Source organism: Parasteatoda tepidariorum, chromosome 11 (assembly GCF_982258835.1).
Source record: "Parasteatoda tepidariorum strain Cologne lab strain chromosome 11, Ptep-v5.0, whole genome shotgun sequence".
NCBI lineage: Eukaryota > Metazoa > Arthropoda > Arachnida > Araneae > Theridiidae > Parasteatoda > Parasteatoda tepidariorum.
In genome coordinates, this window is record NC_141765.1 from 20,617,205 (window position 1) to 20,630,656 (window position 13,452).

Sequence of the window (13,452 nt, forward strand, 5' to 3'; positions counted from 1 at the left end):
TTCTTAGATACGTGATACTGCACACATAATTTGTTAATATATATTATTAATAGGTCAATTTCTTAGATATTTGAAGAATTTAATCGCTATTCATTAGGTTTTAAATACTACACGTATGCATAAAATGACTCCAATTTGCTTGTGACTTGGCCATATATTTTAGGACATAAATTTAATTCCATTTTCTACTATATATGATACAAGGGCACTTCCCAATAGTTTAAAATAACACAATAATTGTATAAAGCATATAAGTGGATATTTTCTCCTTTTTAATTCCGATTGGACAATTCAAGATTTTTAATATAAATTTCAAATTATTAGTATAACGGTAAGTATAAAATAACTTTACATGCTCGAAACCGGTGCATACCACAGGCCAATTGTGCTTAATTTTTATTTATAGACTATTAGATTGAAAATTTATGTATTCAAAATACTGTCCAGCTCTATTCAGTTAAGAAATATAATCTATTAAAAGTAAATTTTTTTTTCTCTATATAATTTAAAATTTCACCCTATTTTGTCAAACTGCTCAGATTTCAGTTGATAGTCAATTTTTAATCATTTATAAACGCGTAATAACTTCGATAAATTAAAAATTTTAATAGGGCATTTCGTGCGCCTAAATTATTTGTATTCTAGATAGATCGGTTTTGCTTTTCTTAATGTAAGTTTTATTCAGACGTTTTAAAGAAACACTGCACTTAAATTAAACCAAACTTGCTTGCTGATGCGAGAGAGCTTCAGTCCCGCAGTGGACGGATCATTAAGACACGGTTCACAGCAGATCACCGAAGTCAAGCATCTCTGGCTGCGGTCAGAGTGCGGGTGGGTGACCACTTGGATTAGTCTGAGTAGGGATCGAGGGTGTGCGGTATTGGTCCTCGTTCAACTGTTCGACCGCAAAGTGCTCGACTTCACGTGCAGTTCCTCGGGCTACCGAAGCGGGGGTGCCATCCACTCGCCACAGTATCAAAATTGTGATGGCATGTCTTCGGATCATCCTCAGGGATGTTTCCCAGACAGTCACCAATAGGCAATTGTTCAGTTCTAGTGCGACGTAAATGAACTACAACAACAACAGCGAGAGATCTTTAATTTTTTTAAACCTACCTAATACAGCTTATCTTATATAACCAACAAATTATATCTGGTACCACCATCAAATTCGGGAGATAAATATTTCAATTTAAGGCAATAGATGGCTTCTTAGCTATTTCGAAGCAAATAAAAGTAATTGCACATTTGGACGTTCTGACATTTTGGACTGTTGACTTTAAATTCAATTTTACCACTAAGTATTATATAGACCTGCTCATGAAATTACAAATGAAAAGTTTTGCTCATATTTTACACAGAAAAATTATGATATAATAAAATGTATCATTATAAATTAAATATAATAAATGTAATAGGTGCATTGAGAAAAATATGTTCAAAACTACCTCAATATAGTAAAATTTATCGTGTATTTGGCTCTATGGAAAAAAAAAGAGCTAGGTAATTTTTATCGAAGCGGTTTAATAACGATTTTGGTAAAATTAACTATAAAATGTGGTTTTATTATAGTTGAAAAAAATTGGTAAATGTATTAAAAGTTGGTAATTTTATCGCCATACCTTAGAGCTGGGCATAAAAATCATTTATTCGGTTAAATTTACATTATAGTTTTGTATTTTCTTTTTGTTCTACTAAATTTACTTTTCAGTTTTGTATTTTTTTAAAAAATGTGCGGTAATAAGAACTATAATTTTAATAACCAGAATTTACAGCAAATCATTACCGTATGAACGAAAATAATACTAAATGAATGGTTTAAATATCGTATAATTTGGCTTTACTGATACTTTTTAATAATTTGGCCAGAACTGCTTTCTATTTTTGTAAGAAATGTCATTATTATATAGTACAGTAATTTTATTAGAATTGCTTTCTCGGTGCAATAAATTAGTATATAAATAAAGTGAATAATGTTTAAACGCATAGTTAGGTAATAAATGTATAGAATATCATTTTAAAAGTGTGCGCTAGGGGGTAAGAATATACCATTAAATTCCAGCTTAATAATTAATAAAGTTGGGTGTCTTACTCAAAATTTTAGGCCATTATAGCTAAAGTGCCAAGCAGAGGATTAATTTGTTCCCCTTTACATTGCGAATATCACCTTTTGTATTTACGGTTTCAAAGAAATTCACGATATATACATTTATTTTAGAATGCAGAAAGAAAATACATTTTAGAGAAATGTTTAAAAAAGTTTTCCGATGATCTCAACAGTTTATAACAACAAAACATTGAAGTATCCTATTATAATTTTTTTTCAATAAGAAAACATAATATATAAATAAAAAATGTTTTGCAATAAAGAACTAATCGCGTTATTCCAGATACCTTTTTCAGCAGTTTATGTTCCAGCACATGAAAAAAAAATTCTCACTTTAAATTTTTATGATGTGCTAAAATTTAATTATTTGACCTATAACTATAAAAAATCTTAGCTATACGGTTATAATTAGCTACTCAAAAAATATTGTTTGTAGAAATTTAGCGTTAATAAAAACTCTATTTCTAAATACATAAAAAGAGAATAAAGGACAAATTTTATTACAGCTTCCCCCATGGAACAAAGTGGTCATAAAACAGTGACGGGTAAAAATCTCAACATAAGATAAGCGGTACTTGATCCGGTTATTGAGCCTATGGTATCTTTTCAAACGATCTCTACTTTCGGCCTTCCATTAAGTAATCGGGCACGGTAGGCTTTTAAGGAAATGAAAAATGTAGCACTTCCACGTTATCTAAACAATGTTTTTTGTTTCACTTTTCCTCAAAACCTTGTACTAATTAACTTCGTCAAAAATTTCCAGTTTTAGTAATAAAGCAGCTCAGCTTTATAATTTGCTGAACTTAAATGACTGCCTGTTTTCACGCCTTTCGTGTTTGGCTGTTTAACTTACTTCCGGTTGTCAAACTTTTGACAGTCATATGACTATTTAGTTGAAAGTGAAGTTAGGCTTAATGAAACAATAACTTGAATAACCTTGTACACATCTTTGTTTTTTAAGTGAGTTCTGCACTTAAATTGGTAATTTAGCAAATCAGTGTAACTGACATTACAATGACACGCTTATTTTGTTAAATAAAATGTCCATGGTTAATTTTTTAAATGCCCAATTTTTCAAAAAGTATTGTTTGTGTTTAGCTTCCAAATTCGCTGATATGAGTTTTAAATATATATATGTGATAGGGTGTTAAATTAACTCTTAACATATTTAATAAAATTGAGATTTATGGAATATATAAGATATTTTATGTTATTTGAAATTAACATATTTTAATGCGCGTTTAACCAATACCTCCTAGAAGAAAGAATTCCTCAGCAAGGATCAATTTAGTAGTCCGACGTAACAAACATGAAACTGCGCAGTGGATGAAAAATAAGAAACATGTCACTACGTTTGGGCTACTAAGTTGCGCAGTGGTGGTAAATACGAAAGATGCCATTACGTTTGGACTACTAAGGGATCAAATTTCTTGTTTATGGTAACCCGTGCTGAGGCCTTCTTCTTTCGAGGAGGTATTGGTTTAACCCTCTAAGCGTTGGTTATAGATTTTTGCAAACTTCATACCGAACTTGAGTTTCTACGTACCAGGTTGGTTTTTCTCAATATTATTTATTGCGGAAAGGTGCACAAAGGAAAAATTAGAGTAAGCAAAGGAAAAATGAGTAATAATTACATAAGCAAGTAGTTAAAAAAATTAACGAAAGGTTAAACAATGCATCCTTTATTTAAAGATTATGTTTTATGTAAAACGTGTTAGCAAGCTCATTATAAAATGCTTTAATCTTTGTTTAAGAAATTGTGTTTTAATCTGCTTATTTTTTCCATAATAATGTATTATTGCCTAAGTAATTTCAAATGAAAATATTTAAGTAATAAGGAATTATTTTATAATAAATGTCAAATTATGCAGTATAATAAAAACAATAACTGATGACACTTTGAAAATAGTCGAGATTTTTTTTAAACATTAATTATTTTAGCAAATTATTTTTTTTAACCACTTAAAAGTGTAACATAAGTCCTTATTGTTTCATATTTCTTCATTAAATAAGATTCCTGCTACATTGTGCTAAAATTTGATAGGAAATCTATGCATTAATTCCTTTTTTTCAATCAGTTAGCTACAAAGCTTTTCACAACGCATAATAATGTGTTTTTTTTAATAGATTTTATTGTGGATTTCCTTAATTCGAATCCAACAACTAAAGTTCAAGTGTTGAAATTAGAAAACAATTTTGCACAATTTTTATTTCTATTTTTTTCGAAATTTCGAAGAAATAATTTCATATATTATTTTGAAGTGAAATTTTGCGACTTCATATTTTATTCTTATATGAGACTTTAAACAAATTATATAACAACATATGCTAAGTAATGCAAAATTTCAAAACTACTTTTAGCAAAATAGAAATTTCATAGTCTTAAAAGCAATTGGAGATCTTCACTTTAATGCACATTTTAAAAAAAATTTCCATTTACTCATTACCCAAGTCAAAATTTTTATTTGATTGGAATCATTTCTTTCTTTTAATGATAATTGTCTATTTATGACTATAACGCATCATTGTAAAATAGAGAATTCTAAAAATTACCGATTATAATGAAAAACTGAAATCTTTTGTTAAAATAGAAGTTAATTGGACAAAAAAGTAGCGGAAAGTAATTTATTATGTAGAGTGCAAGTATATTTTACATGCATATAGAGGAAATTCAACAAATTCAACAAAAAGGTTTACTTACGATTTCTAATGAACAACTGTGCAGATATTGATTGGAAATCTTAATCCTCAGTTGTCTCTATTAGTTAATAGGAAATTATTGTTGTTAAATGATTTTTATCTTAAAAAAAACATTTAGGCTTTTTTTTCTATTAAACTTCCACGTGTGCACCAGATTCCAAAAATATTTCTTCAAAAAGTATTTTCTTCTTCATAACAATCAACAAAAATTTCGTAATTCTATAAAAGAATCATTTTCGTGGAATAATTAAATTCTTAATCATTTTCTGTCATTTGATTGGAATCATGTCTTTCTTTTGATGATAATTGTTTATTTAGTTAATAATCATGTATTAAATACATAATGAGATAAATTGCAATGCATTTATGAAAAATTCTTCCTAAGAAAATGTTGAACAAGATGTATGCATCATGCTATATATATTACATCATATTGTATATACTATAAAAAATTTCCTTTCTTTTTACAGATTTTCATTGTATATTTGACGGCTTAAAGCTGTTTTGTTGACGAAATGCTTTTTCTCTGTTTTTCATTCATATCATAACCGGACAAAAATCGTCAGTTCAAACTCTAGTTTTTGCCTTGCAATTTTGCTTACCCAATTATAACTCTGCCCTTTTTATATCAATTTACGAATTTTTTCGTTACTTGATCTTATTTTTCGGTAATTATTTTGTGAGTTTGAACATCACATAACTAAAATTGTGTTCCAATTTTTGTTGTCAAATTGATACTTGATACTATTCCTGATTATTATGTTTCTTTTGATATAATGCTTCGCTGAGTTATGTTGTAAAACATATTTATAAAGGTTGGTCTCTGTATTTTTAAACATTTTTTCTCATAAATATTATTTCTTTATACTGAGACACTAGAGCTGTGATAGCTAAGGCACAATGAAATTTACGGTCCTAAGTGAATATTTAATTCATAATCCTTTTGATAGGACATACCGCTGCATCAAGATTGTAACCACTGCACTGAATAGCACTGTATTGAAAAAAAAATAAACTGCAGGATTCGTATCACTGGATAAAGAAAATCTTGTTTACATTTAATTATTTTTGATGACGATAAAACGTAGTACAGTTTTTCAGTATTTTTACGAATCTAAATATTTTTGGGAATTGTAAATTTTAGTGATATTCGGAGTATATTTAAAAGAAATACCGAAAAGAAAACCTACTATATAAAAAAAATATTAGAAATTTTATTTTAAAGTTTGTTGAGTAAATAATGCAATGGATATTATTCATATTCCTAGACATCCATTATAGTCTAAAAAGTACTCAGATTTATTTCATATCCATTATATTTTGGTTACCGACCAAAATGGCATACAGAAAATTTTGATTACTGATGCTGTAAAAACAATAGTAAATATTCCATTCTTATTGAATATGTTATTAAAAAGAAAATGATATTTTTGAAAAAATATGCAAAAGTGAATGGAAAATAATAATTAAATGAACTTGGTTGCCTTATTATTTTGATCATATAAGTAATTAATAACTGAAGAGGAATTTTTTCGGTAAAGGTAATATTATTAAAAGGTAATATTAATTAAATTATGTATGTTTAAAAACTTCTTATACCATTGCTTGAATATAAAATATCTAATTAATTAGAAATAAAATACTTTTCTATTTCAGGAGAAAGAAAGAGAATTGGTGAATTGTGAGCTAATAGCTCCAGTTGTGGCCATGTCCAACTGGATGTTGGCTTAGTTATGAAGCCTCAGAGGCTAATGTCGATAATTCCCCACCACAGATGGAAATATCCGCCTTCCACATGACTTATATTTCTATCATCATGACACTATGGGAGATATTAACTTTCATCATATTTCAAGGTACTAATTTATTTTGACCATTAAAATGTTTTTGATTCACTAAAAACTCACCAGACAAGAACTAGTCAATCCGAGAATAATTATGAAAAGCACCATCGATTACCATGAAATCTTTCTCTGAACTTGATTCTTCGCATATCATTTCATTTTTTATACTTATGTTTAATGAATAAATTTTTAGTTTAGTTTTCCTCTGACTAAATTGTTTACGTATTTTATTTAATCGGAAATCTGTCATGGTATTCAGGGTAAACAAATAATAAAATCATTCAGTAGTTGCAGATTCCTGAAAGAACTAATTATTTTAGTAGGTTTTCCAAGATTTTAATACATTTTTTGATCATCACTTCCAGCATCTCATTCCTATATATATTTTCATTTAGAAGTTTTACTAGCTTTATAACAAAATTTTGGAACTGATACAAACTTTAAAATAGCATATTCTTTTTAAAGTTACTTAGTTAAACTGAAGATGTTACTTAATGATATATATCGTAATCTAATGTGACAAATTAATCTTTGATAAAGAACAGTGAAATTTCATTGATATCGTAATCTCTAATTACCCACTAATATCCTTAGTAGACTCCTTTAAAACATGAAAACAGTTATTTTGCACATTATGTGACACTTTATACCCGTTTTCTTCCTTAAGCTCTTTAACATTTTTAATACATGTAAGTACATGCATTAAAAATAATAAAAAACCATTCTCTTCGATGGATAAAAAATAGCTTCAAATAAAGAAAGCAAATTATTTTTGGCTAATGTGCTTAGAAACGAGAAAAGAAGTTCCTTAAAAAGAATAAAACTCGATTGAATCAAGGATAAAAGAAAGCGTCAAAATAAGTTAAGATTAGAAAAAAGAACGTACACTTTGGCGTTGTAAAAAGAGCAAAAAGGTCTCAATATTGGTCAACAGGGATGGAGAAAATACGAAAGAGATACGCTTTAACGGAGATTAGACGAAGGTAAAAAGATGAGAAAAAATCTTCCACAAGCGCGAGCATCCACGGAAGCGGATAGTTTTTCGCACGCCAAAAAACTTTTAGCAGATATTCTTGGTTTATTAATTTTCTATAAAGGATAAGGAATTTGTGAGTACGAAATATTGGATAATAACTCAGCCGGCAAGAGAAATAATCCTAATATGTGTTTATGAGTAACAAAATTATTTTTTTCTCAATTCCATTAGAAAGTATTATTGAGTTAAATTGTTTACTTCATCATTTATAAATCTTATTGAAATTATTATTATATACTGTATGCATATACACGTGGAATAATCAATAGTACTACACTAATGGTACCATATAGCGTTATGTGTGATATAATTCTATTATAGCATATTATCAAATGCCATAAATAATATCATTATATAGTATCACAGCATAGTATCATATATCACACGTATTACTGAAATATAGTATCATATGTCACGTGTATTGCCATAATATCATGTCATATATCACGTGTATTATCATATTATAGTATCACATGTCACGTGTATTATCATAATATAGCATCATATGTCACGTTTTATCATAATTTAGAATCATATCACACATGTATTATCATAATATATTACCGTTAGCCTTTCCAAAGATTTTTTTTTATTTTAGTTTGAAAATTTATACTTAATATTTTATAAATAGGTTAGACTAAAAGTTGTAATAAGGCTTTTATTTTTGATTTTTATTTTTCATCATGAACTTTATAACAATAAAATTATTATAGCTTTCGATCTGAAGCGTTAATGATATAAAATCTTATTGCTTCTAATAATTAAATTGCTTAAAGATTTTACTTCAAAACTATAGTTGGTAATTTCTAAAGCAATCATTAATCTTATTTACCAAATACTTAAGTTTTTATCTTAAGACATTAATATATCAGTTTTTATTCGTAAGTTCATAAAAAACTTTATTTTTTTACAATTTTTACATAAAAGAAAATTGTTTCTCAAAAAAAACATTTGTAATTAAATATCCTTTGCAGGTTAAGACTCTAATATTAAAAGTGATAAAAAAGAGTATCAGACAAATCTCAGAAACTCTAGTCAGTGTAAGATACTATTCTAAAAATGAACACAGGTAAAAAAACATTTTACTCTAAAACTTAAGGTTCAGAGGTGCAAACTATCATAACCCGTGACATTATTATACATTATGTTACACTTTCACCAAAATAAGCACTCATATTTTTGTTAAGAAATATTTATAACATAGAAGCAAATGAAAAGATACAAATTTTTAATTAATTTAAAAAAAATATTAATCACAAAAAATAGAAAAAATATGCCAACCAAATTCTGATGCTCATTGTAAAATTCATATCAGGTGATATTTTTTTTATAAAATAGACACACATTTTTTTTACTGTCATATTTGAAAAATATTTATAATTTTGAAAAGTGCAAGTTTCAATTTTAAGGACAGACAGATTAAAAATACTTATTAAAAAAAGACAGCAATAATCAAATTTTTTTGCAGTGCAAAGCTTTAAGATAATTTTTAAATGTCCATTTAATCTTCACATAAAATTCTGCTTTTAAACAAAGTAAACATTTTATAATTTACATAATTTTTGAAGCTTTTACTATTCAGAAGAAAAGAAGTAACATTTTTAAGATAAACTGAAAAAAACGAATTTTAGTTATAACTAAAAATCACAGTGTATAGTATCTTTAGAAAGATATGAAGTCAATGAAAAGTATTTTATGGCTTAAGACAGTCTCCCATATATCATTCGGAAAATAACAAAAATATATTTTCTGAAAAAGAATTGTTTCAATTGAAATTAAACAACTGAAATGAATTGAATTGATGGAATTAATTTTTTATCTGTTCAATCCTTTCTTTAACCTTTTGACGCAGATGGGAAGCCGGCTTCCCTTTTGTACGTTTTTACTGACACTCTAATTACAGGTAAAATATGTTTCAGTATTTTTTAATTATAAAAAAAATCAGTCAAACAATTACTAAAAAAATCCGTTAAATTTTATTAATTACATTTGTTTTTAAGTATTAAATAAGAAAAAGTGGCTGGAATATTTTTTCATTCATATTAAAAAAATTATCATAATTGGTTTTATAAATTAAAAAAATTTTGACAATGAATAACTGTTTGTCTTAGATCTAAAATAACTATGAATAAATTAAAATTTGAAACACATTTTTGGAAGATTGTAAGATATGATTTGAGATAAAGAAGAATTTACCTTTCACACAGAAGTGTATGCCGGTGTCCTATGTTGTATTCCATAATCATAAACTTTTCCATGTTAAATATAATATTTTCCCCTCATTTTGACCTAAATTCACACAAAATAATGAAAAAAGCATGAAAAATACGTTTAATAAAAATTCTGCTCAATAACATCTAAATTAATCAATAAAATTTATCTCATTGATTATTCTGATCGAAATTAATATATATTTAATTTTTTCATATTGCATTTAGCATAAAGAAATTTCATATAAATGTCAAAATACATTTATTTTGACATTTATATGAATTATATATATATATATATATATATGTATATATGCTTCTCACAAAAAATTGTCTAAGTTTAAAATTTCTAAGAAAAGATATTGAAATCAAATGCCTCAAACAATTTAACATCTTCATCTATAAATATTTATCAATAATAATAATGCAGCAAAATATTTTCATTGATACATGCAGCTTTTCAATTTCACTCTGTATGTTATTTTTTACTTAATCTACTATTTTTAAAACACTTTTTTTGAATTTAAACTAACATTTTGGTTACAACGAATTCAGTTACACTTTACATTCCAAAGAAATATTCAGCCTAGTGTATTACTCATATATCATTTTAAATCTTCAATTTAAACGCTATTTTATATGATTCATAGTTCAATTTTGCGCAAAGATCACGTACGTGGAAGGTAATATTTAACATTTTTATTTCGTACAATATAGATTCTAAAGCGTGATGAAAATTAAATTAAAATTTCTGCGAGGAACTTTTTTTTCGTCCTTCCGATTTCGATATTTGTGATTTACCTTTTACTCTGCTAAAGTAAAACTTTGTTTGTGTTTTATTTTCAGGCAATAATGAATAAAATATGGTGTGCAAGGCATAAAATATGGTTAAAAAGCATGACATAAATAAAAATAATTTCGAAAATATAGATTTAAAAATGAACCTATGTTTGAACTAATATGAATAAATATCAAAGAATGCTATTCATTGCTCTTTTGTTTTTGCCTTAAAAATCATAATATTTATCCTCATAATTTGCAATAATATTTTATTAAAATCAAACTTCCCCTAACTAAAAACTTCGATTTGTTTATTTACCTTAATTTCTAATTTATTCATCTAATTTTATAAAATTTTGAAATAAAGAACATATTTGCTTTTTTGCAACTTTGCTAAATTTTATCTTCGCTAAAAGTTACTTCATGTGCATAAAGGAATATTACAAACACCGGTCTTGATATTTTCTTGGATTCCTCAATTAGCGAAGGCGTAGTGGTTAAAGCACTGAACTGTTATTGTCCTAGACAGGGGTTCAAATCGTGTCTTCAGGTCAACTTAGCTTCAGATCCATGGGTACTAGCATGCCTGGTTAGTAAAAGAGGCTAGTACTCAATGCTTACCACGGTGCCGATGAAATGTCTTGGTTTCGAAAATGTGAAGCGTTAGCTACTTTGATCCACTTTGCCGAAAAATTATATAATTATGAAATTCTGAGAATTACGCAGAAGCTTTAGTTTTAATTCTGAAGCAACTTCTTGAGCTATTTTCCCAAAGACAACGCTTAATGTATAAGAATATTTTATAATCAGTTTGGTTGCTTATTAAGGATATATTTTTTAAAATTTGTAAGACTTGTAATTTTGTTTAACTCTTGTTGAAATTTTGTGTAAAAAAATACATTCCACATTTTTAATAAAGAGCTTATCTTAAATTTAAAAAGAAAAAGAACTGTAATCACTTTCAGAAATTGCCGACTGGTAATATTTATTGCTCCGGATCACAATAACTTTTCCAATCGTGCCAAATTTCAGAGGTTTTGTGATCTTTTTTTTCTCTATCTAGCGAATGATATTAGGTCACATTTAAACCAATCTAGAGCATTCCACGAACGAGAGTTTATGTACAGTATATATCAGAAGATCAATTAGTTTTTTAATAAAATTACAGTGGGAAAGTTAAACTGTGCGCTTGTGTCGTAAATGCAATGGGGCAATGTAGCTAAATTTCTACTTGTTAGGAATACAAATCATTATAAACTGAAAGTTCATAAGACGTTGCGTAAACGGCTCAGGCCATAGGAACCATACACATGAAGAAACACAGCGGAAACAATTCTGGTAAAATTACCATACTGTATGGTAATGACATTCTTTGGTAAAAGATACAATAATTCTGGCTTATAAATATTCAGTATTTAAACCATTAATTTGGTAATGTTTCCGTTCTTATGGTAGCAGTTTACAGGAAATTTTATTTTTATAATTATAGTACTCATTGCCAAGCATTTTATCAAAAATACGAAACTGAAATGCAAAATGGTTTTAATGCCATGCTTTAAGATACCATGATAAAATTACCAAATTTTACCAAATTGATCAAATATCAACACATATTATAATATCATATTTTACGGTTAATTTTACTAAAATAATTACCAAAGCGCTGCGGTAAGAATTACCGTTTTTTCTGGTGTTCCCATAGATCCAGAAATACGGTACATTTTATCATACCCTGGTAGTTTTGACCATACTTTTTTCGAAGTGTAAAGAAGTAACGATAAAAAAAAATTCAAATAGCTATCACGCAATACAAAAGCTAAAATTCAATTGCAATTCCAATACTCCCCATGGGAGAAGATAGAAAGAGAATTTTTTTCTTTTATATCCGAAAATCCAGGATTTTAATAGAAAAAAATGAGCAAAATCAAATCTATCGCAAAAAGGGAAAAAAATAGAGGAATAAAAACAAATGTTAACCTAAACATTAGATCAAAACTAAGGGGCACAGTGGACATTGAAAATGGGTAAGGCCTTTGTAAAATTGATAGTGAAAATATTTGAAACTAATAAAATGCTAAGTTAAGAAACGAAAGACCACATACTACTTTCTCATACTCGTCAGTGACGAAGCACAATGGTCGAATTTTAAGAAAAGTTGATCGAAACCCAAATAAATTAAATCGCTCACAAGGATTAATCATTTAGTCAATAATTTTTTTAGTCAACAATACTATGAAAAATAACATAAAATTATTCAATAACATAATATTCTAATTGTTATTATTGTATTATCCATACAGAGAAATTAGAGGTTTTCTGAATCTGGAATGTGACTTCTTGTAATACATATCTAGCAGGTGTTGCTTCAGAAATAATTTTACTCTCATTATTGTTATTAATTTTTCATGTTTTTAGAAGCTTGCGTTAACCCTATAACTAATTAGTATAATACGGTAGTTTTAAGCTCTTAAGTAACAGGGAATATTTTATAAAATTTTACAAATTTATTGCGATTTGTCAAAAGCAGTTTTCCCTAGTTTCCCTCGTTCTTTCTAAGAAAACTGAAATAAGACCTATGCAAAACTACTGAAAGTCAAACATAGTTGCTCAAAATCGCCTTATTGATATTTATTAACGAATATATTAAAATTTAGGTTAAGTAATTTCAGACTAGTTTCAGAATAAGCAATTTTTAAAAACAATAAATTTGATTTTTTTAAATATTTTAATTGAAAATAAAAAAGATTCAAAGTAAATATAATTAATTTTTACTAG

At 27.3% G+C, this 13,452-nt stretch overlaps 1 protein-coding gene across 4 annotated transcripts in view; it reads left to right on the plus strand.

The window, feature by feature from the left end:
- LOC107442210 (cell adhesion molecule 2) overlaps positions 1–13,452 on the plus strand; it is a 284,713-nt gene that overhangs the window by 189,700 nt on the left and 81,561 nt on the right. For all 4 annotated transcript variants that reach the window (XM_016055710.4, XM_016055726.4, XM_016055718.4 and 1 more), the window contains one exon: positions 6,464–6,663. In XM_016055710.4, coding sequence (XP_015911196.1) covers positions 6,582–6,663 — 82 coding nt within the window. In that variant the 5' untranslated portion in view covers positions 6,464–6,581. The remainder of the gene's footprint in view (positions 1–6,463; positions 6,664–13,452) is intronic.